A 20966-nucleotide genomic window follows, 5' to 3' on the forward strand; every position below is an offset into this window, starting at 1 on the left:
ATCAGTTGACATTGTAAATTAGCAGGAGACATTCAAGTTAGACATTTGTTTATTATAAGCACCAAAAAAGGTGTTAATGTGTTTACAGTAACCTACAGGAGTCCCAGTCACTGACCGTCTCCCATTGTGCCATGTGCCATACCAATGGCAGAATTCACGGCATCACTGTGAGACAAGTATGTCAATCAAATGAATTCTTGCCTCAGTATCTGCAAGTTGGAAATTCAGCATCTAATCACATCTCCTAGGGAAATAACTCTGGGCTCACATCTGCTGCCTTTGTGCCTGTGGCTAGATTGGTGCATCCCTTCACGATGGCCCTGATAACATCTTCCTAGCAGAGGCTGTCATGGGAAAGTAAAAAGCAGCTTTTTTTCAAAACGTAGGTGCATTGAAAATGGGAGTGGAACTAAACCACAAAGCAAAACCATCCGATCATTAGCTGTCTGCTGAGACTATGGGGACTCTGAGGAGCAGTGCACAACAGCATCCTTGTTCCGGTGGCTTTGAAATGAAACAAAGCCTGCGGCCCTGTGCTGGGGACACCAGCAGCATTGGGTTTCACCTGCCCTTTGTGCTTGTGGGAGAAAAGCAGCTCAACCTGGACAAAACCTAATGAAAGTGGTGACCATGCTGGGCAGCAGCACAAGGTCCTAGCTCAGTTCAGCAAGGCTCCATTTAAGCAGGTGTTTGTTCCACCAAAACCTTGCTGAGATACTACATAAGCTCAACGCCTGCAAGCCCATGGGCTGTGATCCTGCTCTTACCACCCTCCACAGTGGTGGAAACCCTGTGGATCTCCTGTCAGGGTAGGGTTTTCCCCCTGATTTACCTTGCAGTCATGGTGGTAAGGATAACACCTGTACTGTTGCCAGCATTTTCCAGCTAGCGTACACCTTCTCCTTACCGTTTGATTAGGATCCTGTCACCATGTTCATTATCTTCTGTTTGTTCATTAGCTTGAGATAATTAAAACTACGGAACTAACAAAAAAAATTATTTTATGCTGCTTACCGGAGACTTCAAACCTATGGAATAAAGTTAGATCCGTGGATCGCACTGTATAAAAGGTGTCCTAAAAACCAACCACCTAGGCTGTCAGTTCTCTGGCATGCCATTTGTCATCAGCATGGTGTAATTATCAGGGACTTTAGTGACACAATAAATATGAGAGCACAGGTGGTATCCATTTTCAGCTGTTTAATTGAAGAAATGAAAGATCCTGTAATACAGAGTCAACATAGAGAATTTGTCAGGCTACACTAAAAACTTCAATAACCATGACCTTGAGGTCATAAAATTACTCATCAGGAGTAAAATTTTTTTATGATACAGAAGTGAAGAGTATCGATTTTATAAAAAATAATTTTATATGCAATATAAATGGACAAAATGGTTCACTCCAGTCTTCTGCAGGGTCTGAAAACCCAGGAGTGCTGTGTGCAAATCAATACAAATAATATCTTAAACCATAAATTTTAATTCATTTATAAAATATAGGCTGTGTTTTTTCTCCCTTAGAGCCACCACACACAAAAAAAAGAACAAAACCCCAAAAACCAACTAGGGAATGGCTCCTCCAAAGCTTTCTGGAATTTGCTTTGTCTTGCTGGTGTATTGTGCATTTATAACTGTAGCAGAATAAGGTTGACTTTAGACTTGTGGGCTGGTGTTCCGTTGACTTTAAGTCCAGGATCTTGAGAGCTGCCAGTGGTCCTGCTGAATGCGTTTGGTTAAGGAAAAAATCTTCCAGGGCCTACTGCGGAGTAGCATGGCAAGAAAATACTGAAATTTTGTTAGAACAGCAAACAAAAGATGCAGTTGGGTGGTTCAAATCAAGGCCTTACCTGGGAAAGCTGGTGCAGTCGGGGTGAAGCCGCTGCCCTGAGGGAGCGATGGGGCAGCCATGGGGGGTGGCTGGGGCAAAGCCCCACAGATCAGAGGGCTCGCAAAGAGTGAAACCCAAGCTCTGAACCCTCAGCTCCAACCTGTGGCACACCTCGCTGGCTGAAGCTGATGGTGGTGTGCTCTGAGCTGGTCCCCCTGGGCTGAACACCATTGCAAAAGCGCCCTGACCCTGAATTTCAGGTGAGGTTGGGTTTTTTTGGTAGCTTTCCTCTGAGCCCTGGGGCCATGGCTGGCTGCCAGAACCCTGGTTGCCCTTGCACTGTTCCCCTCACACCTGTGCTGGCCTCTGAAGGAAGGCTGCACACAGCAAGAGAATGCTAAGCCCTTTTCCCACCCACAACACTTGCTGCCATTTTGCGTTCCTGTCCTCAGCCGCCATTTTGTCTCTCTGTCCTCAGCACCTCACGCCTTCCTTTCGGGGTGCTGCCTTCCCATCCCAGCTGCTCTGTGTCTCCCCTGAGACCCCTTGGCAGTAGCTGGGGCTGCGGTAAGGGCTCCTGCCTCCAAACTGGTGCTGTCTGCAGCTGTGTGGAATGGCCGCCACGTGCTGTCAGGTCTTGGAGAGGGAAAGACATTAGGAGGAGGATGGGCCCACACAAGAAAAATCTGTTTGCAGAGTCTGTCCTGGCTTTTGGGGTGCAAGCTCGTCTGGTGGCAGACACCACTTTGGGATGGTCATACTTTTATTTATTATGATTTCCGTCTTGTTCTTTCTCTCAGAAGAAGGTCTGATCCCAGGTGGTTGTGAGAGGGTTCCCTCGGCTGTCCTCGGGTGTGCTGCCCTGCCTCTGAGGGGTGAGCGAGGCTGCAGCTTCCCGGTAGGGCCTGCAGCATTTTAAATCTAAATTACCTCCTTAATCTTCCTTGGATACTTGTGTTCCCAGTGCTGTTTTCTTTAAAGTGATTCAGCTGTGGTGTGAAGTATGTGCTTTAACAATATTTAACTTCTTTTGAGGCAAGAATATTAACATGCCTTGGAGGGATAGCTGAGGTGACTTTCCTACATAAGTGAACATTTATTCTTCCATATAATGGGATGGGAATAGGTTTGAAGGCCTCGTTGTTCAGTGGTTTTTGTAAGGCAAATTTGGGATATCTTCCTGTGAGAGTTTGGTTTGAAATGTTCTTTTTGAGAAATCACTTTGGTCTCAGATAACTGCTTGCTTTTTAAAGAGTGTAGACTATTTCTTTTCTAGTGTGTTCAACAGTTCATTATACTAATGCACGATGAAATGGTTAACAGTTCTCACACAAGGTGCCAGGTATAAAGACTGTAAAAGCCATTCAGGACTTCTCTTATAAAGTTTGAACAGGAGTCCTCTGAAAAATGTCAGCAGTTCTCTCACATTAAAGGTTATTAAGATTTGGACAACTTGATGGTTCCTTTTACAAAAAAAAAAAAAAAAAAAAAAAAAGTCTGACAACTATTTGCTAAATATCAGTAATGTCTCTGAGTGTACCCATGAAATAATAAGAGGCATTCAGACAGGCTAACAAAGCATCCATAGCCCAACTTTGGCATCAATAGAGAGGACTTGAGTGCACAGCAGCTCACGGGAATGGGCAGTAATGCTATGTTGGCAGCCTGGAAATAACTGATATTTTTAAATTTTATTTTAATGAATTAAAAACTTTTCTGCTTTGAGGACAGAACACACTCACATTTTAAAGTAGTTTAATATTAAGTCCAAAACTCAATGAAGGTGGTTTGCAACCCAACACTTTTCTTTCCTCCCATGTAAATGGCCTTTTATATATGAACTGCCTCATTAAATTCAGTTGGGTTTCCCAGACAGGAGAAGGAGGGTAAATATTTTTCAGAGGTTGGTGCTAATGGAGTCATTTAATGCTGAATAAATAAATAAATAAATAAAAATTACAGACCTTTATTTGAGAAACACAAGTAGAGTAGTTATAGTAAAATTCATAACTTACATTGCCAAATACAAACAATAAAGGATTGTCTACTTCAGACAGCTCAAAATGCTTTTTATTGAAAACAGATGCTATTCAGGTCAAAACATTTGAGTTAAAAAATAACTTGTTATTCTCACTGTGAATAGTTAAGTGATTTGTTTAAATTTTTAAAAAATCTAAATTAGTTTTCTCAAGTTACAGATAAAGAATGGCTTATTCTAGTTCAACACAGGACTTCGTTGCACTTTCAGATCTGCATCCAAATCTTGCTCGTCCTGTAAGTCGCATAGACATAGTACTTTTGTTCTCAAATGAAATTGTATACAACTGTATTATATTACTGCAAAATTATGTAATTGACGTGTATTTAGATACTAATAGCATTAGTGTAATTGTTAGATATAAAGTACCTTACCTTCTTTGTGTATAAACCAGCAAAATGAAAATTGATGCTGTTGTTGTCCATAGTATGAGGATACCACAACTATAGATATTGACTGGACAATTCAATGTCTGAAAGTATCAGAGGCTTCTTTGTAATGTTTTAAATGGATGCTGAATTAGTAAAGACATGTACAGAGTCAGCATTATGTAGTCACAATACATCTGTAACCTACAATGGTCTTTCACTACAAACTATGAACGTAAGGCCCAATCCTGCAGTCTTTACTTGTGCTCTCAATCCCTCTGAGCTAAAGAACATAGTCCTGAATTATTCAAACAAAACTCTTGTTGAATGGTATGGTGTTTTAGCTGGATAAAAGTCTCACAATTACATGTCAGGTAAGATAGTTTCTGTTTCTTTAGAACAAAAAACAGGTTTTGTGGTTGTCAGTTTGTAAGGAGCTAAGAATTTTGCTTGTGGGAGTACAGGAGAGCAGGATGAACCAAAACAGAAACTTAAACAGCAAAGCTTTGTAGTTGGCAGATTCGTACAGGTGTTTGAATGATTTCTTTAATTGGTTTTTGTTGTCATGATATGAGTGAGGACTATCATCAATGGAGTAAGAGCTGAGCAGGGGAGTGTGCTGTAAAACTCAGTATTTTCGTCTTTTGGGTTTTAGATGGTTGAACAAAAAATAGGGCGTCTGGGGAGCACAGTTTTTCATTCTTCGCTCTCTAAAATGGTGTTTTAATGTGAGAGGGAGAAGGCTATGTTATTCTCTGTCGCAGGGTTTCCCACCCTTCACTGTGTAGCCCAGCAGCAGTAACATCTCTTCTGAGTATTCAGTGGTGCTGGGAATTGGAGCCTGGAGGACAAAACAGAGGTGGCCTTTCCCCACAGATGCACTGGGAGCTTTGCAGTGTTACAACCCTGTCTCCCCATCCAGTTTAAAGTAGATGCGCTGTATGCAGAGCTGTATGCCCCATGGAACTCCTGATGCTTGTGGAGAGGGTAAAACCAAGGAGTTTTCCTGTTCCCTCAGCTTTTTATTTGGGAGGAGCACAGTTGAGCCCTTTTTTCTCATTTCTTTCAAACAAATGAAAGAGAAATCACAGAAAAGGGATGAATTAGGAGAAGGAGTTTTATACACTCTCCCAGCGGTGTTGTATATTCTTTCCAACTTTTTATAAACTCCTGGTCTCCAGCAAAGCTAATTTAATTTGTCATTCACTGCTATTCTCAGAGTGATCCACTCACTCAGTGAAAAGCTTGTATTTTACAAATAAAGATAATCTTGAGTATCGCAATTAGCAACCTATAGTGAAGAAAGTATTTTTATAAAAAAGTAATTCACTTGTATCTATGATGCAGTCATGATCTCACGATTACTACCTGTTTAGGAAGCTAAAAGGGCTAAGCATACATCATTCAAAGTATTAAAATGTCACAGTTTTTTACTTTGCATCTTGTTTTTTAAAAGTGAAGTAGATCAAAGCCTAAGAAACCTGCAATGCGTTAATGTTGCAGTTTCATGATTTGGTTGAGCAGCCTCAAGCAATGCTCTGCCAAAAAAGGCAGTACTGCCTGCTTCCCTGTCACAGGCCTGTTCCGCTCCACTCCTCCTCTTTTGGTGAAACTAGTGCTTGTGTAGTTGCAGAATAAGCTGATCAAGGAAATGATCTCTGGAAGCTGTCCTACCCTCTTTCTCCACAACCACCCCCCAAAATAGTTTCCAGCCAGATCACTTCCTTCTGCCAGCTTGCTGTGCAGGCTTACTGCTAATACAAGAGCAAGAGAGAGGTGAATATAGTGAATATATTTGCAGCAGAGACAAGGGAGATGTCTTTTGGAAACGACTGATTTACATCAGCTTAATTCATGTGAAGTCATCCTAAATGTCAGGGTTTTTTGACTAGTGGTGAGATACAGGTTATGTTGCACTCTGATTTAATTGAAATGTTTCCTGTTTTGGTTTTTTTGGCTTTTTTAAGAAACAAAACAAAACAATCCTAATCTAAATCACTGCATGTTATGGACAGAAAGTATTCTGTTAGAAAGACTGGAAGAACTAGGATATTGCACTGTTGTACCCATAGTCCTCTTAATGAGTTAGTTTGCATCGCTGTAGGATAAGACAGTTACCTTGCTCCATCTAGTGATTCAAAATAAACTGGGAACATGAGATCGGATATTTGAGCACGTCAATATCGTTACAGGGAAGTCAGGCTGCATTGCTTTGTGAATAGGTGCAGGATTCAGCCTGTGTGGACTATTAAATATTTGGTTACACTGCCCCTTGCCAGCTGGCTGCTGGGGTTCGCCTGCTGGAACGAGGAAGTCAGGCAGTACTGCAAGTAAATGTCCGTGTGAGGTGGAGGATGTGTGGGACACTTCGTGTTTTGAAGGATCCATGCAGTGTTGCAAATTCAGTCTCCCCTTCCAGTCCTTGTTACCAGCTTTCATTGCTTACCTCTTAAATATCAAACTAGCACCGCAATACTCCTCTCTCATGCTGAGGAGGACCTTTAAAAAAAAAAACAACAAAACCAAAAACCCCCCAAAAAACCCCAACAACCCACCACACAGCTATATATTAATACATATATGATCCTGTGTGTATTTGCTCCTAGTAGTTTTGTTTGACAATTCAGTCTGGGGTGCTTTTGCATAATAAATACAGGTTTAGCAAAGCAGAATAAGATTGATTTTGTTTTGAATTGTCAGAACAGTTCATTGCCTGTTCTCTTTGTAGTTGGTTGAGAGACAGACAGCAAGAAAGAAGAGGAACCTGTAGAAATTTGTTGCTTAGATGAGGCTAGGATAAATGGCCCTCCCTGTGGATGTACACGTGTGTATTCTAGTGCTGACTGCAGGGGAAACCTCGGATGCTTAACTGTAAAATAAATCCTGTCCAGGCTTTTCATGGTGCATTTAAGGAGATCTGAGACCTGTGCACAGAGCATGAAATAACAATAGTGCTGCCTACCTGAGAAGAGATTGCTGTAGAACAGCCAAAATTGTGCATGTTTTGGGTGAGCTTTTGCCCTCCCATTGTCTTTACAAACAGAAACAGATGTATTTCTCCTAATATTTTTATTAGTCACTCTTTTTCTTTATGTAAAATTGTATGTTTATGTTTTAGCCTTTAGTTCATATGGTACTTTGAAATAAATAGATTAAAATGATTACCAGTCAGAAATATGTTTATTATCATCAGTGAAGTACAAGTCCATGAAATCTAATTCATCATTTACATCTGTGTTTAATGCTTGTATTCTATAATATTTTTATTTTTTAGAATGTAATCGGTGTGGTTATTGGGAAAACAGATGTCAGAGGCTTTCCAGACAGAAAAAGTACAGTACCTTTTAACTGGTTTTCCTTCTTTTTCTTATACAGTATAATTTGGCATATATAACTGAAAATAGTATTTGAACAATAAACAGACTTCTTAGTGTAAAACATAGAGAATAAAAATGCACAAAAAAAATATAATCGTGTGTGTTTGAGAATCAAGATGAAAAAGCAGCATTAATTTGGCTGGACCTTATAAATTATAATTTGTTTGGAAAAACTTAATCATGGGAGTGTTTCAGGGTCTAGAAAGATGGTACTGATTTAAACCACTATTGTATAAACACTGCTGGAATTGATCTGGTCCCTTCAAATTCATTCTCTCTTAAAACAGATATGTTAAGAATCTGTCCTGAGGAGCAAAACAAGTAATTTCTGGTCTGAGATGTTAATACAGCATAAGTTGGAAATTGAAATAACATATCCACAGCTTAGAGTTGATACAGACACAGTTAGGAAGCATCTCCAGTCCCAGAGAGCCATTCCCGCTCTGTGCGGAGTGCTCAGCTCTTCTGCTGGATTGTTGTCACGCTGAGCTGCTCTGGTGGTGAATTTTTAGAAGGCAGGCATCGTTGTCACTGGAAGCAATTCTATACAGTTTAAAAATGTGGTGTTCATATTTATGCCTCCATGGAATTATGCTTACCCTATACATATTACTATACAGTTTTCATTGATAATTTAATTATTGCATAATGCTGTATGATCCATGGAAAGCTTTGTTAATTAGCTGTAAGAGAAAAGGGAGTGCACTGTTTCAGAGACTGGTACCCTCTTGACTGTGAATTTTCCATAAAGCCAGAAACACTTTGCTTACTTCCCTTTATTGAGTCAAACCTCTTCATACTACCTGGCCGCTGATACTGCCTGTGGTCTGCAGCCTTGTATGTCATCAGGGTGGTCTTGTACGTGGCCACGGCCACTAAAAGACAGCCTGCCTACTACAAATTTTGGACCAGTAGGTACGCTCATTCACAGAATTGCTTCATGTGATAGCCTCGTTGATGTGTTTGTCCGTACCTTGAATGTAGCATCGTACGGTTCTTTTATTTCTCTGGCATTAGGTCTATTTATGCGATGCTGCCTGAAGTTAAGTGATATGTGTATGTGGATGGATGGTTCAGGTCCAGCTGCAGCGTGAGTTGTAGCCATCCCTGTTCGTGAACACGTCTGCTTACTGAACAGGCTCCTGACCTCTAGTGGTACTCTCCCGATTGAGGGTAGTAATTTCACAACAAAATCTAGAAAAGCCTCAAAATAGTAGTTTTTACACAGATCTTCTAGACTGAAATCAAGATGTGCTAATGAATTGTAATAGTGCTGTTTATTTTTGCAGACATTGGGTCCGAAAGATACACCTTCAGTTTTACTATTCGTGATTCACCAAGTGATTTTATAAATGTAAATTGTTGGGGCAGAGAAGAGTATATTAGATCACTTTCAGAAAGCTTTAGAGTTGGTGACTGTGGTAAGTTGGAGTTTATTCTTAACACGTTTCTGTTTGAATGTGGGGTTTTTCCCAGTAAATCAGTGTTACATGTTTGTGGTTTTGCTATATTTTTCTCTGAGGACTCAGAAAACAGTGTAATTGGAAACAAATTGTTCAGTTATGTTAAGTAAAAAGAGGAAAGGAGTAAGATTTCAAGGATTTAAATGCAAAACCAGTAAATATGTCAACAAAAAGACCAGATACAAACCCACTGAATGCAGCCACCCAGAACTTACCTATGGTTAACCTATCTATAGTCTTAAATGATATTCAGTTCTTATAAGTTCCAAAAAACAAACTGTAGTTCAGTGTTTTTCTTCATTTTTGTTTAGTTATAGATATGGCTATGATTGTTCATAAAAAAACATCATAAATCTTGTATTTATTTCTAGTATGTGCTTTTATCTTGTTAAGTTAATAGAACGACTTTGCTGCCCATGGTTGCTAGACCAGTGTTTGGATGAAACTTGTGACTGTGAAGAGCATACACAGAAGAACTCAGTGTTGTTTTATTTCCATTAAATGTCTTGAGGACTTCTGTGGGACTTTGGCTTCATGTGAGCTGCCTGGACAGATCTGGTTTTCAGTATGAAAACATTTGGCAATAGTTACTGCACATACCTTTTCCACATCAGCCTTGAAAATAACCATTTTAAAAAGCCATCTCTCTTTATGTGTATCTGTATTCAGTTTCCTAACGTTACTTATCAATGTTTTATTTTAGTTACAATTGAAAATCCTTTAGTTCAGTCAAAGGAAGCCGAAAGGGAAGAAAAATTCAGCCCTGTAACTCCTAGGTAAATGTAAAGCATAGACTGGCAGTTCTTTCCAGAAAGATGAAAGTTAATACTTGCTGTAGTTGCCGACCAACTGCAGCAGCATGCAATTAGTAGAAATAGTTGGGGTTAGTCCTCTTGTGTAGCTGAACCTTCCAACCAGTGTTCAACTATGTATGGTTAAATCATCTCAAAAGAGAATGTATTTCTCTGTATATGGTCTGTGGAGTTTTGTAATTCTGAGTAGTCTACTAAAATAATTTGAAATTGATTTTGCTGAAGTGTTTCATCAGACATAACTGTTCTATAGACAGTATATCCTTATCAAAATCCATTCAAATGACATGTTTATCTAAAAGGTATTTGCTGTCTGTCGGTCCGTTCCCTAAAATCTGAACAGTTTGAACCAGTATATGAAAGTAACATTGCAAGTCGTACTTTAGATAGATATAACTTCTTTTAGGTATCTTAGATGTAGGTGTTATCCAAGATGTAATTGTTAGACTAATATGCCTGTTCTTTAATTAGGGTTTCTTTCCTAATTGGTCAGATTCTAATATTTTTAGTCATATGGCAGTTGTAAGGATATTGCATATAAGCACATTATATTGGCAAGTTGGAAGTTTTATATTCTTGCTCTACCGATCATCTCTAAGGTTTGTTATAGCAGTTACACTCACTTTCTGGCTAAGCAGAAATAAGTAAAAGAACAAATGTCAGGTAGAAACTTCACTGATGAAAAGAGCTCCTCTCTGAGTCTATAGAGTTCATAAGCATTTGTAAAATACATTTGTCCAGAAAATATTGAATATAACTTATTTCCACTGGCTAACAGTGCATTATAAATATTACTGAGGTCACTGGGCTATTTACTTTTGAAAGCACTTTACCATATCTAGTCTGACTATAGTGATGTCTTATTATGTCATGATGCTAAAACCTCTCAATTATCTAGATTACAGACATTTCAGAATTTATTTTATTTTTAGGGATTGATAAGAGCTGACAGAGTTACAAATATGTATTGTACGTTGCTCGTGATTCACACTGGCTTTTCAATTCTAAATGAGTTTAATGTACACAACAAGCCATCTTCTGTAAGAGAAAAGCATGTAACCTTTTCAAAAATAAATTTAGAACAAATTACACTTTTTCATATCTTAAGGGAAAAAAGAAAGGAATAAATCAGCAGTCATTTTTCTCATGTGAATTGAGTTAACATTTTACACTGTTAATATATTGGTGAGTGAAATGTTAATCAATGTGATTTGTTTTGTGCATACTATCTAGTTGCTACAAATTACTGCTCAGTGAAAATCATTCAGTGGTCAAAGCATCTTCATGTTACGGAAGGGACACCAAACTACTTTGTCTGTTGCATCTGCCTGTCAAGGACCCTCAGGATTATTATTCACTGGGTGATATCATTGCAAATGGACAAAGCCTTGACGGAAGAATCCTTAATGTGCTTGCAGCTGTAATGTCAGTAAGTTAAGGAGCCACAACAGAGTAGTGCTTGTTTACTGTACCATGGGTAACTGAATTGACTAAGTGTGAATATGGATTTGGGGACTCACAGTGGATGGGAATCAGTGGGTCTGTTTAGGTTGGCAGTCACTTGGGCTGAGATACAATAACCATACAAGCTACTTGATGAGATTTTTGTCAACACCACAAGGAGGGAAACTGAGGGAATGGAAATGTCCTGTATCAGTCATCTTTTCAAAATCATGCGTGTGCAAGCAGTAGATAACTTGAAATTTGTAAGCCACAAATCTTTATAAAATAAAATGTGTCCCTTTATCTTGAAGTAAAATTACTGTTAAACATTTGTTTAACATATAAATGTAAATGTAATAAACATGTAAACATAGTGTGCATGGGGTGGTGGGTGGTTTTTTAGTGGTCTACAGGGATTTTTTTTTTCCCCCTTTTCAACTTTTCTATTTGCTAGGTTATCCCTTTTATTCTCCTGAACACTTAGTAAAGGAAACATAAATGCTTCTTTTTCTTCTTAAAGGTTGGGGAGCCAAAGTATTTTATGACTTTGGACAAAAGAAAAGGTCAGAGATGTGAAGTAAAGCTGTATGATGAAACAGAGATGTCTTTTCCAATAGTATGGTAAAATGCTTTTTATTTCACTAAAATACACAATTAACACAAGACTAGGTAAAGAGATTAACTATAATTACATACTGTTACAACACTGTCTTTTAATTAAAATTTATTATTTGGGTGGCAACTGTGATGAGGCAGCAAGGTACACTGCACAGAGGCTTAAAAAAGAGATTCAATAGAGTGACCTTATATACATTGTTGCTGGCAGACTGCTAGCTCATCAATGGCAAAATGAAGCTTAATTCTGAAGAGTTACTTTTTTTTTTTTAATGTGGAAATTCGAACTAATTCAGTAAATGGCATTTAAAAACAGCTGCAAAGGCAGTACATTTCTTCCACAAACTGGGCATGAGGAAGAGGAGGAGCATGCTTCATTTTTAAAGCCAAGCAGAATTAACAAGTGGAATGGAAACAGGCTGAAATAGTTTTAAGTGTTTAAAATAGCACAGAAATATTTTGATACTACTTTGGCCATATTTTCAAGCTGTATCCCATTTACAAACCTGACTATGTCCATACCGTTTATGCATTTAAACAGTGACTTGTTTACACAGCAACATTTGCACTTTGCCCATCCTTTGTTCAATCAACTTGTGCCTTACTTACATGCAAGGGGGGGGTTGTATTAGTTTGCACTGGGTTTGCTGTTCGTTGTTCCTCTGTTGACCTTTGTTCTTTAGACAGAAGTAGCAAGATAGCATTGCACTCTATGTCTGAGTTAGAAACTGTATTACCATTCAGTGTAATGTTTAACACACTTGATGTACACACACGAACAATAGGCAGCATCTATGTTGTGAAGCTTTCTAGCCTTTGAGCTGCCACCGATGTTGATTTTGCAGCAGCACCTCCCATCGTCGTGTTTCACAGCGACACAGAGCTGCATACTTGAGGCCTCAGAAGCAGAGTCTAGGTGCCTTTTGTACTTTCATGGAGCTGTAGGTAAAGGCAAAGACTCAGGAAATCCTTGAGCAACAGCATTGTAGTGAAGAGGTTTTGGAGGCCATCAGTGAAAGAGGTGGCTGAGCAATGCTAAAGAAAACGTAAATATTTCAAATCTTTCTCCAAGGATTAAGAAAAAAAACCCACCAGAACAAAACTGTGCTTTGGCAGTATTCTTGCCATCCAGACTTAAAAGGAACAAAATAAGATTTCATCAAGGGACTTAACCATCAAATTATCATTTTTGAGGGATACCACTGACCTCACTCTAGTCTCATCATCCACAGTTACAGGGTTGCAAAGCTGGCTGAACATCTGGCCTGGCGATGTGAGCAATCAACTTGTTCCTACAGAAGAGGCTCAGCTGATAAGCAGTTATTTTAACTGTGATTTGCTTTAGTTAGAAATTACTTTTGTCAAATCTCTGAAATACAGTATTTTTCCAGATATATTCTTCATTTAATCATTTTGAACAATCTAATAGCCCTTTATTTTATCCTGTTTGGCATGGGATGAAATAGGGGCTGTATTAGACTGTACATAAAGCATTCTGGCTGGCTGCAAACCAGATGCCTGTGGATTTACATGGCATTTCATTTGCCCGTGTATGTAATGAAGGAGTTGTGTCCCCTTTGACTAATTCAATTATTACTATATTATTTAGTAATTTAGTACTAAACAGTTTGAATGCTATTTTAAAAACGTTCTGCTACATTTACTTTCTTTAATTTAGTTGGGATAATGAATCTATTCAGCTTGCGCAGAGTTGGATCCCACGAGAAACAGGTATAATAGTCTGGGGCTTATGTTTTTACTGTAGTTCATAATGTGATACTTATTCTACAGTGACAGGTTTTGATTGGGTTTTTTTTGTGTGCACAGTAATATTTGCATCAGATGTGAGAATAAATTTTGACAAATTTAGAAACTGTATGATTGCGACTGTGATATCAAAAACCATCATTACCACTAACCCAGGTAAGAGCTGTTGAAGTATTGCTTTGGTATTAGTAATCATTATAGGCTAGAATGCACAAACGATTTTATTGGAGGTCTGATTTCTTCTGCTTGCTTGCCTCAGAAAACTCACTGCTTCTTTTCCGTTATGTAGTGACCAATGCTTTTGGCTTCCACCCATTTCTCTCTTTTTTATTTTTATTTTATTTTATCTAAGCAGCCTTCATATATTCCATGTAAGACTAACAGTTAAAGTGAAAAAGAGGAAAGCATCTCTTGGCTAATTCCAGGGGACAATGTGCTGGTGCTACCAGAATGAAAAGTTGTAGAATATAATTATGCTGTTATTTTTACATGCTACATATATTAATAATTTTTAAAAATACATTTTCAAGAAACAGCAGAAGCAAATGTTCTCTTCAGCTTCATAAAAGAGAGTGCACAATCAGGAACTTTGCATGATAAACTGAAAGAGCAGTCAAAAGAATCCATTAACTGTAAGTATGGTTCCAAACACTTTGATTTTATTTAATTGTACAGTGTAGTTTCATAGTGCAGCTGAAATACTAAGTTCTTGCTCTGTGTGGGCATAGAAACAAAACTAAGGTATAGCCCGGCTGAATTGTTAAAGTTTAGGCTGTTGTTACCATGGGTTATTCCTTACATTGTCAGTTACGTGTCTTCAGGGTTGGTGACTGCCAGTTGCAGCTTGTCTGGTGTGTTCTGTCTTGAACGAGTACGAAAAATGGAAAGGGAAAGTTTTCTCTCAAAAAAACATTCTGGGGGATACAGAGATTAAATATTAGATATTTTCCTGATTTGAGTCTGCTTTTGTCCCCAAATGGTAAGCCTGCTCCAAAAGGAAGGTGTGTGGGGCTTTGCTGATGCTTTAGATCAAATCTTCTCCTGTTTATTACTGTAAGATCTGTTTTTTGTCTTCGCTTTTCTGTGTCATTTCTTTCTCAGATGCACTTAACATGTTTTTTAAACTTTTAGTGGAGACTATAGTTGATGTTTATACTGTGAAACAGCTGAAAGAAAAAGCTTTCCAGAGTGATGGAAAACTTGAACCAGTTTATGGCATTATTTATGGCTACATTTCTACACTGGACATTGATGATAATGCATCTAAAGTTGTACGCAACAGATGGTAAGCAACTGCCTGTTTTAAATTTGTATTAAAAAATGCTTGTCCTTCTTCCCTGATCCCAAATTAGGTAGAACAGTATTTTAGTCCAGTTCCAGACAAGAAATAAAACTCCTCTGGAGGAGTCCTTGTAGGTTTCTGTTGTGACGACTTCCAGAAGTAGCAAGGAAGAGGAGCTGGCTTTATGAAGGACCTGCTTTTTCCTGTCCTAGAGGAGCGAAGAAGAAAGAGGCCATTTTGTCTCAGGTGGACTTAAGAGTTTAGAAGATGAAGAATTTTTTTAAAGAAAAAATGTCTCTTGGGAAATCTCAGTCTAGAAAACAGTTTCAATTAGGGAGGAATTGCATATATGCATTAATTACCTTCTCTGTTTCAGTTCAATATGCCGTTTTATAGTGAATGAAATGTCAAACACATGCACTTTCTGCAGTGACGTCTCTTCAGATTCAAAGTCAACTTTTGCAAGCTTTGACATACTCGTCGACCTGACAGATCACACAGGCACTCTTTATTCTTGTTACCTGTCTGACTGTGTAGCTGAGGAAACATTAGGCTGCACAGTGAGTAGAAATGAATTAGCTTGTTCTTATTTGATCTGAGCTGTGAAGCCTGATGAAAATTACAAATTTATGTAAATGTTCTTTGTGTGTGTGTGTACATTGGTTAAACAAATTGCACATGCATATGCATATGGATATAGACACACAAGGCTTTTTAACAAGTCAAAAGTTAGAAGTCAGTAGCTGCTAATAAGAAGAAATGTGTTAAATGTAAGACTGAATTTTCAGAATACCACTTTATTTTAATTAATTTGCACTTTTCTGAAAAGATGGTTGGAATTCCCTAACTTTGATTCTCAAAGACTGCAGTTTATTCTGATTAATCTGACTGTCTTGGTACATTTATCACACCAAACACTATGTTAAAATAGAAAAATACAGCTTAGAAATGTATTAAAAAAATGTGTAAGATGCTCTTTTCATCATCACTTTGTTGTGGAGATGTTGTTATAACTATATGCCGAAGAAGTGTTCTGTGGTGTCCTGTTATTAACAGGTCCATGAATTCCTCGCTCTAGCAGAAGACAAGAAGACTGCATTGAAATGGCAACTTCTTTTGGAACGAAGCAAGATTTATTTTAAAGTTAGTATTTAATGTTAATTTAAAACAGTGGCTGTTTCTCATTCGGTAGTATATTTAGTACTGATTCCATGTCAAGTCTGCTGAACTTTTAAAAATAAGGATTAGGTTTTGTACATATTCTGAATATTCCAGCACTCTGTCGGAATTCCAACACAGGGGATGTCCCTGCAGGATCAGATGTGCAGGCCTCTTTCAGGAGAACTATGGAAGACACAAACTGCTCTTAGCCAATACTGATTAAGGAGCTGGTATTTCAAAAGCATGCATATGTGACTTCCTCAGCCACTGGCTTCTATGGCTGTAGGTTTATAATGAATAAAGTTAACAGTACCTGTTTGCAAGAAGGCAGCACAGTTAATATATGTAACAGATTGTATGGTATATGGCGTCACCCAAGTATATTTCTCAGTCACCTGTATTTTTAGAAATAATGCAATTAGGTGTGTCTAAAATCTGCAGTTCTCCTTAAAGCAACAACAATATTGGATTCACACACGTGGAGCAATTGTTAAAAGATCTGCTATTATTTGCAGCATCCATTTTTAATTGCATGCTGTATACTGGACTAGATTCCTTTTTCATAAACTGCCTGTTCTAGACAACTCTAAACTGACTCCCTTTTTAAACTCACCCTTCTCACCAAAACTGTGCTTACTCTCCCATCTCCCCTACCCTTTGGCTCTATTTCCAGGAAAAAATGGAAGTGTTTTATTTTAGCAGTGGCAGGTATATAGCATGACATGTGTGTACTCATACATAAAATAATGTAAAATAAGTATAACCAAATCTGTCAATTAAACATGCTGTGTGATTTTTGAAAACAATGTATTTCAAAGTGCTACACAGCAGTAGAAACAAAGACCGTTATTTTTACAGGTTACTTTGTCATCCACTTGGAGAACTGGACTGAAAGTGAATGTTCTTTCATGCAAACTGGCAGACCCTAGAGAGGCGAGTTGGAGCTTGTTGGGAAAAGAGACTGGAAATAAGAGATTACACTATTAATAACAGCTAGGAAAAATACTCTCTTTGCTGTATTTGTAGAAGTAGAATGCTGTTGTTGTATTTCACCAAGTATGTTCTGACAGTAAAGAAGGAATATGCATGACTAATGCCTATAATTGGGCTTCTGTGTTGATCTTTTTCAGGTTATTGTACTTTAAAAAGTGTACTAGGGCCTCAGCTTAAGAAAAGATAGTTCTACTGAATTCAGCTCCTTAGAAGTGGAGTGTAAGCTTTCTTCACTTGGTTTAGAATACCTTTGAAAAAATCAGAAATAAACAGTACAATACAGGTCTGAGCTGCTCTGTTTTCAACTGTCTGCTAATTTTGTGCTAGTTTTGTCTTAGTGCAAAATTAAAGCCTCACTTTGAAATACTGCCTGGGTTTGTGGTGCGTGTTGGTAAGTCCAAACACGGAACTTTCGGCAGCTGCAGAGGCTTGGAAATAGCCATGGTGTTTGCAAGGCTGCTTTTCTTTGGGGCAGACTAAGTCTTATTAGAAGAGACTAATCAATTTCCAGGGACCTCTGACAACCAATCAAGCTAAGACTATATGAGTGGCAGAGAAAAAGGGCTCTTCATTAGCAAGACAGTTGTTCTTAGCCAAACATAAAGAACCCAGGTATGCTTATAATATGCCTTTATCCATGTTTTTTTCTTTCCTATTTTTTAATCTATTTCTGTCCTTAGCATCCCCTGCAGCTGGTGCACCGGTCCTCACCACGTGAGCGTATGGGGACTTATTTCAAATGGTGGGAAGATACCAGGGCCGCCTTTTACAAAGTATTTGTTAGGTTAAATACCCTGCGGAACTCAGATTACACTTGGTGCACTACCTACCTGTTAAAGCAACATGGCACACAGAAAACAACTACGGAAACAGTAAATTTTAACAAGTAATCCACCAAGATTGCATCCTCCTACTCATGTGAGTGGGAACAAGGGACTAAAAGCACACCAAAAAAAATTGACCATGTTGGGTCACTGCATCTCTCCTGTTGCAGCAACAAACAACGTCAACCCTTTCCAGCCGTAACAGGTAATATTCTCGTGAATGTTTCCAGTGAGTTTAATTACAGCTCAGCTCCGCGGTCAATAAACAGTGCTGACGGCCAAACTACAAATGATGTGTTGTTGCTGTTGCCATAGATGGTAACATTTGACAGGCAGGAAGAAATGGAAGCAGCACAGAGAGCGAATTTAATTCTTCCTCTTTCAGAATTTATTGACCCCAGCTTCCCTGCTCAGCCCAGCTCTGTAGGCCTGACTTTGCTGCTTGGCCAGCTCCCCGAGTGGCAGCAATATCAGAGCACAGCTTCCCACTGACAGAGCCAGGCTTAAATCGAGGAGCAGTTTGGGCTTCTGCGAGCCCCGGGGCTGGTTGTGTCTGGAGGCAATGGCTATACGCTCCAGCTGGCCTCGGTTCCTGAGGCTGCCCTCGGATGGAGTCTGAATTATGTCCGCAGCACATAGGTCTCATCATACGAAGAACGTTTACATTTGCTTTAAACTATTGGCTTAAGTGAACTGAAATAATATGTGAAATATATTATTGTTATTTCACTGAATATAATTTTTTTAGTTCACTCAAATTACAGCGAACTGAAACACCTGCATGTTTGCCAGACTGGTGCCCAGTGCAGGTGGCATATGGGTATGCAGTAGTGTACTACAGATGCATGCAGCTGGAGAAGCAGGCTGGCAGGAAAATATCTTTTTCTTCTGCTACATGTTGCTCTTTCTTTTTATGACGTGATTTGCAGTATCCTGGACTATGCTGCTCTTTCACACGGGTGCTCATCTTTGGGCTACAGTAATTTTCTCTGTAAGACTCTCCAAATGCACTTCTGAACCCACAACTTTTTCTAGCGATTATTAAGATCTGGCTCCGATAAATGGAAGCATTTAACTTCGGTCCTGGCACATATGTAAAAAAATAAATCATCTGTTCCTGTTAGAAATCAGTCAGTTCTGTGCAACGTTTGAAAATGGTAAGTTTTGATGTTTGCGGGGGGAGGGTTCTTTAAATTATATTTTACAAATCACTGTCCCTCCTTTGAATTTCAAGAGAACCCGCTGTCATGCAAACTAGTAGAGAGTGTTAAATCAGTTGGAGTTTGGAAACTGGAAAAGTTCTACAGTGTGGCTTTTTAACAGCTGGAAATAGTTAAAAAATTCCAACTGTTCCACTGTAAGTAATGGCAGTTGCTGCAGTTAGATTTTTATTAAAAATATATTTAAATGAGTAAAAGTAAAGACAAGTTTGCTGGTGATCTTTAGCAGTGATCTTCTTTATTCTTGATCTTTTATATTATTTTACTCTTAGAAGTATATGTAAAGCTCAGTTTAGGGAAAAAACCCAACAATCTGCCAAGCATCTGGCACACTTCCTGCTGCATTACGCCCCTTGGAGTGCAAGGGAAAGCAATCCTCATTTAATTTGTACATTTGAAAAATGCACGGAGGAATCGTGAAACTAATCTAAAAAGCAAACATCTTTTTCATTATAGAACACCCCAACGAGAGAATTTCCTTCTCAAGCTGCAATTCTTGATTTACTGTTACATGCATCTTTGATTTTTACATTGCATGGGTGAGCTTTAGCTCCTGCATCACCACTTTAATAATTTAATTTTTAATTTTTATTTTAACACGATACATTGACAAAGCTTGAAGCATCAGGAGAACAGAAGAGCACACACCGTGAGCACCAGCCACTGGGCACATAGTCTCCATCGCCAGTTCCAAGGTACGGTTTAGGTATTAATCCCCTTCCCCAAGCTGGATTCCAGGTTCAGAGCCTCAGAGGAGGCTGAAGCCTCCACGGAAATGGGGCTGTTTTAGTCAAAAGCCTTTCAAGCTCATGGGTTACGTGTCCCTGATGCGTGGCAGTCCGTTCAATGGTTGGGCCGTGTGAGTGTCTAATGTACAGGACAGCTTGTGTCTCTCTTCGCTCCCCAGATGTTCACAGAAGAGCCTCTTCCCTGCGCAGACGGGCTCCCGGTTAGGATCCACGTGTCTGCTGTGCTACCTTAAAGCGCATGGAGAGGACATCTGTTATCCCGGCCTCTATCTCGTCGTTGGCCTGCACAGACCCAACTCCTTTGGGAGATCCTGTCAGGAGCAAGTCCCCTTCCTCCAGGGTGAATATTTCACTGATGTAGCTGATCAGGTAAGGGATGGAGAAGATCATGGAGGAGGTGTTCCCTTCCTGCCTCAGCTCACCGTTCACTTTGAGCCAGATCTTCAGCTTGTGAGGGTCCGGGATCTTCTCCTTGGGCACGAAGTCACTGATGGGGCACGATGTGCGGAAACCCTTGGCCAAGGTCCAGGGCAGCCCCTTGGCTTTGCACTCCTGCTGGGTGTCCCTGGCCGTCATGTCCAGGCAGAGGGCATAGCCGGCCACGTGCTCCATGGCGGCCTGCTGGGACACGGCCCGGGCCCGCTTCCCCAGCACCACCCCCAGCTCCACTTCGTGGTGCAGGTTGGCGCAGTAGTAGGGCCGCAGGATGGGCGAGCCCTCGCGCACGTAGGCCGAGGAAGGCTTGAGGAAGAAGAGGGGCTGGCGGGGCAGCGCGCTCCCCATCTCCTCGGCGTGCTCGGCGTAGTTGCGCCCCACGCAGACGATGTTCCTGCCCCACTCCCAGAAGCGGGACAGGGGTTTGGAGGAGGAGGAGGCCATGGCCGCCGCGGGTCTCTCCCCCCGCGGACCGCGGGCGCCCTTGGAGCGTCCTTGCCGGGCCCGGAGCCGCGCCGCCGCCTCTGCCCCGGGCCGCTCAGCGCCGAGCCGCCGCTTCCTCCCCGGGTGCGCCGGCCGGGCAGGGCCGGG

The 20966-nt window shown here is 39.9% G+C and overlaps 2 protein-coding genes across 2 annotated transcripts; one reads left to right on the forward strand and one right to left on the reverse strand.

Moving 5' to 3' along the window:
* The first annotated feature begins 4033 nt into the window (after positions 1 to 4033).
* Positions 4034 to 19630, forward strand: MEIOB (meiosis specific with OB-fold). The gene is made up of 13 exons (XM_005444115.4): positions 4034 to 4102; positions 7509 to 7566; positions 8901 to 9032; positions 9778 to 9850; positions 11120 to 11315; positions 11850 to 11950; positions 13623 to 13675; positions 13772 to 13867; positions 14242 to 14343; positions 14843 to 14996; positions 15370 to 15553; positions 16050 to 16136; positions 17013 to 19630. The coding sequence occupies exons 1-13, from the start codon at positions 4034 to 4036 to the stop codon at positions 17139 to 17141; spliced, it is 1434 nt and encodes a 477-aa protein (XP_005444172.1). The 3' UTR covers positions 17142 to 19630.
* On the reverse strand, positions 19408 to 20951 carry FAHD1 (fumarylacetoacetate hydrolase domain containing 1). Its single transcript, XM_005447499.4, has one exon. The coding sequence runs from the start codon at positions 20817 to 20819 to the stop codon at positions 20142 to 20144; it is 678 nt and encodes a 225-aa protein (XP_005447556.3). The 5' UTR covers positions 20820 to 20951; the 3' UTR covers positions 19408 to 20141.
* Positions 20952 to 20966: the final 15 nt, after the last annotated feature.

Source organism: Falco cherrug, chromosome 4 (assembly GCF_023634085.1).
Source record: "Falco cherrug isolate bFalChe1 chromosome 4, bFalChe1.pri, whole genome shotgun sequence".
Classification (NCBI taxonomy): domain Eukaryota; kingdom Metazoa; phylum Chordata; class Aves; order Falconiformes; family Falconidae; genus Falco; species Falco cherrug.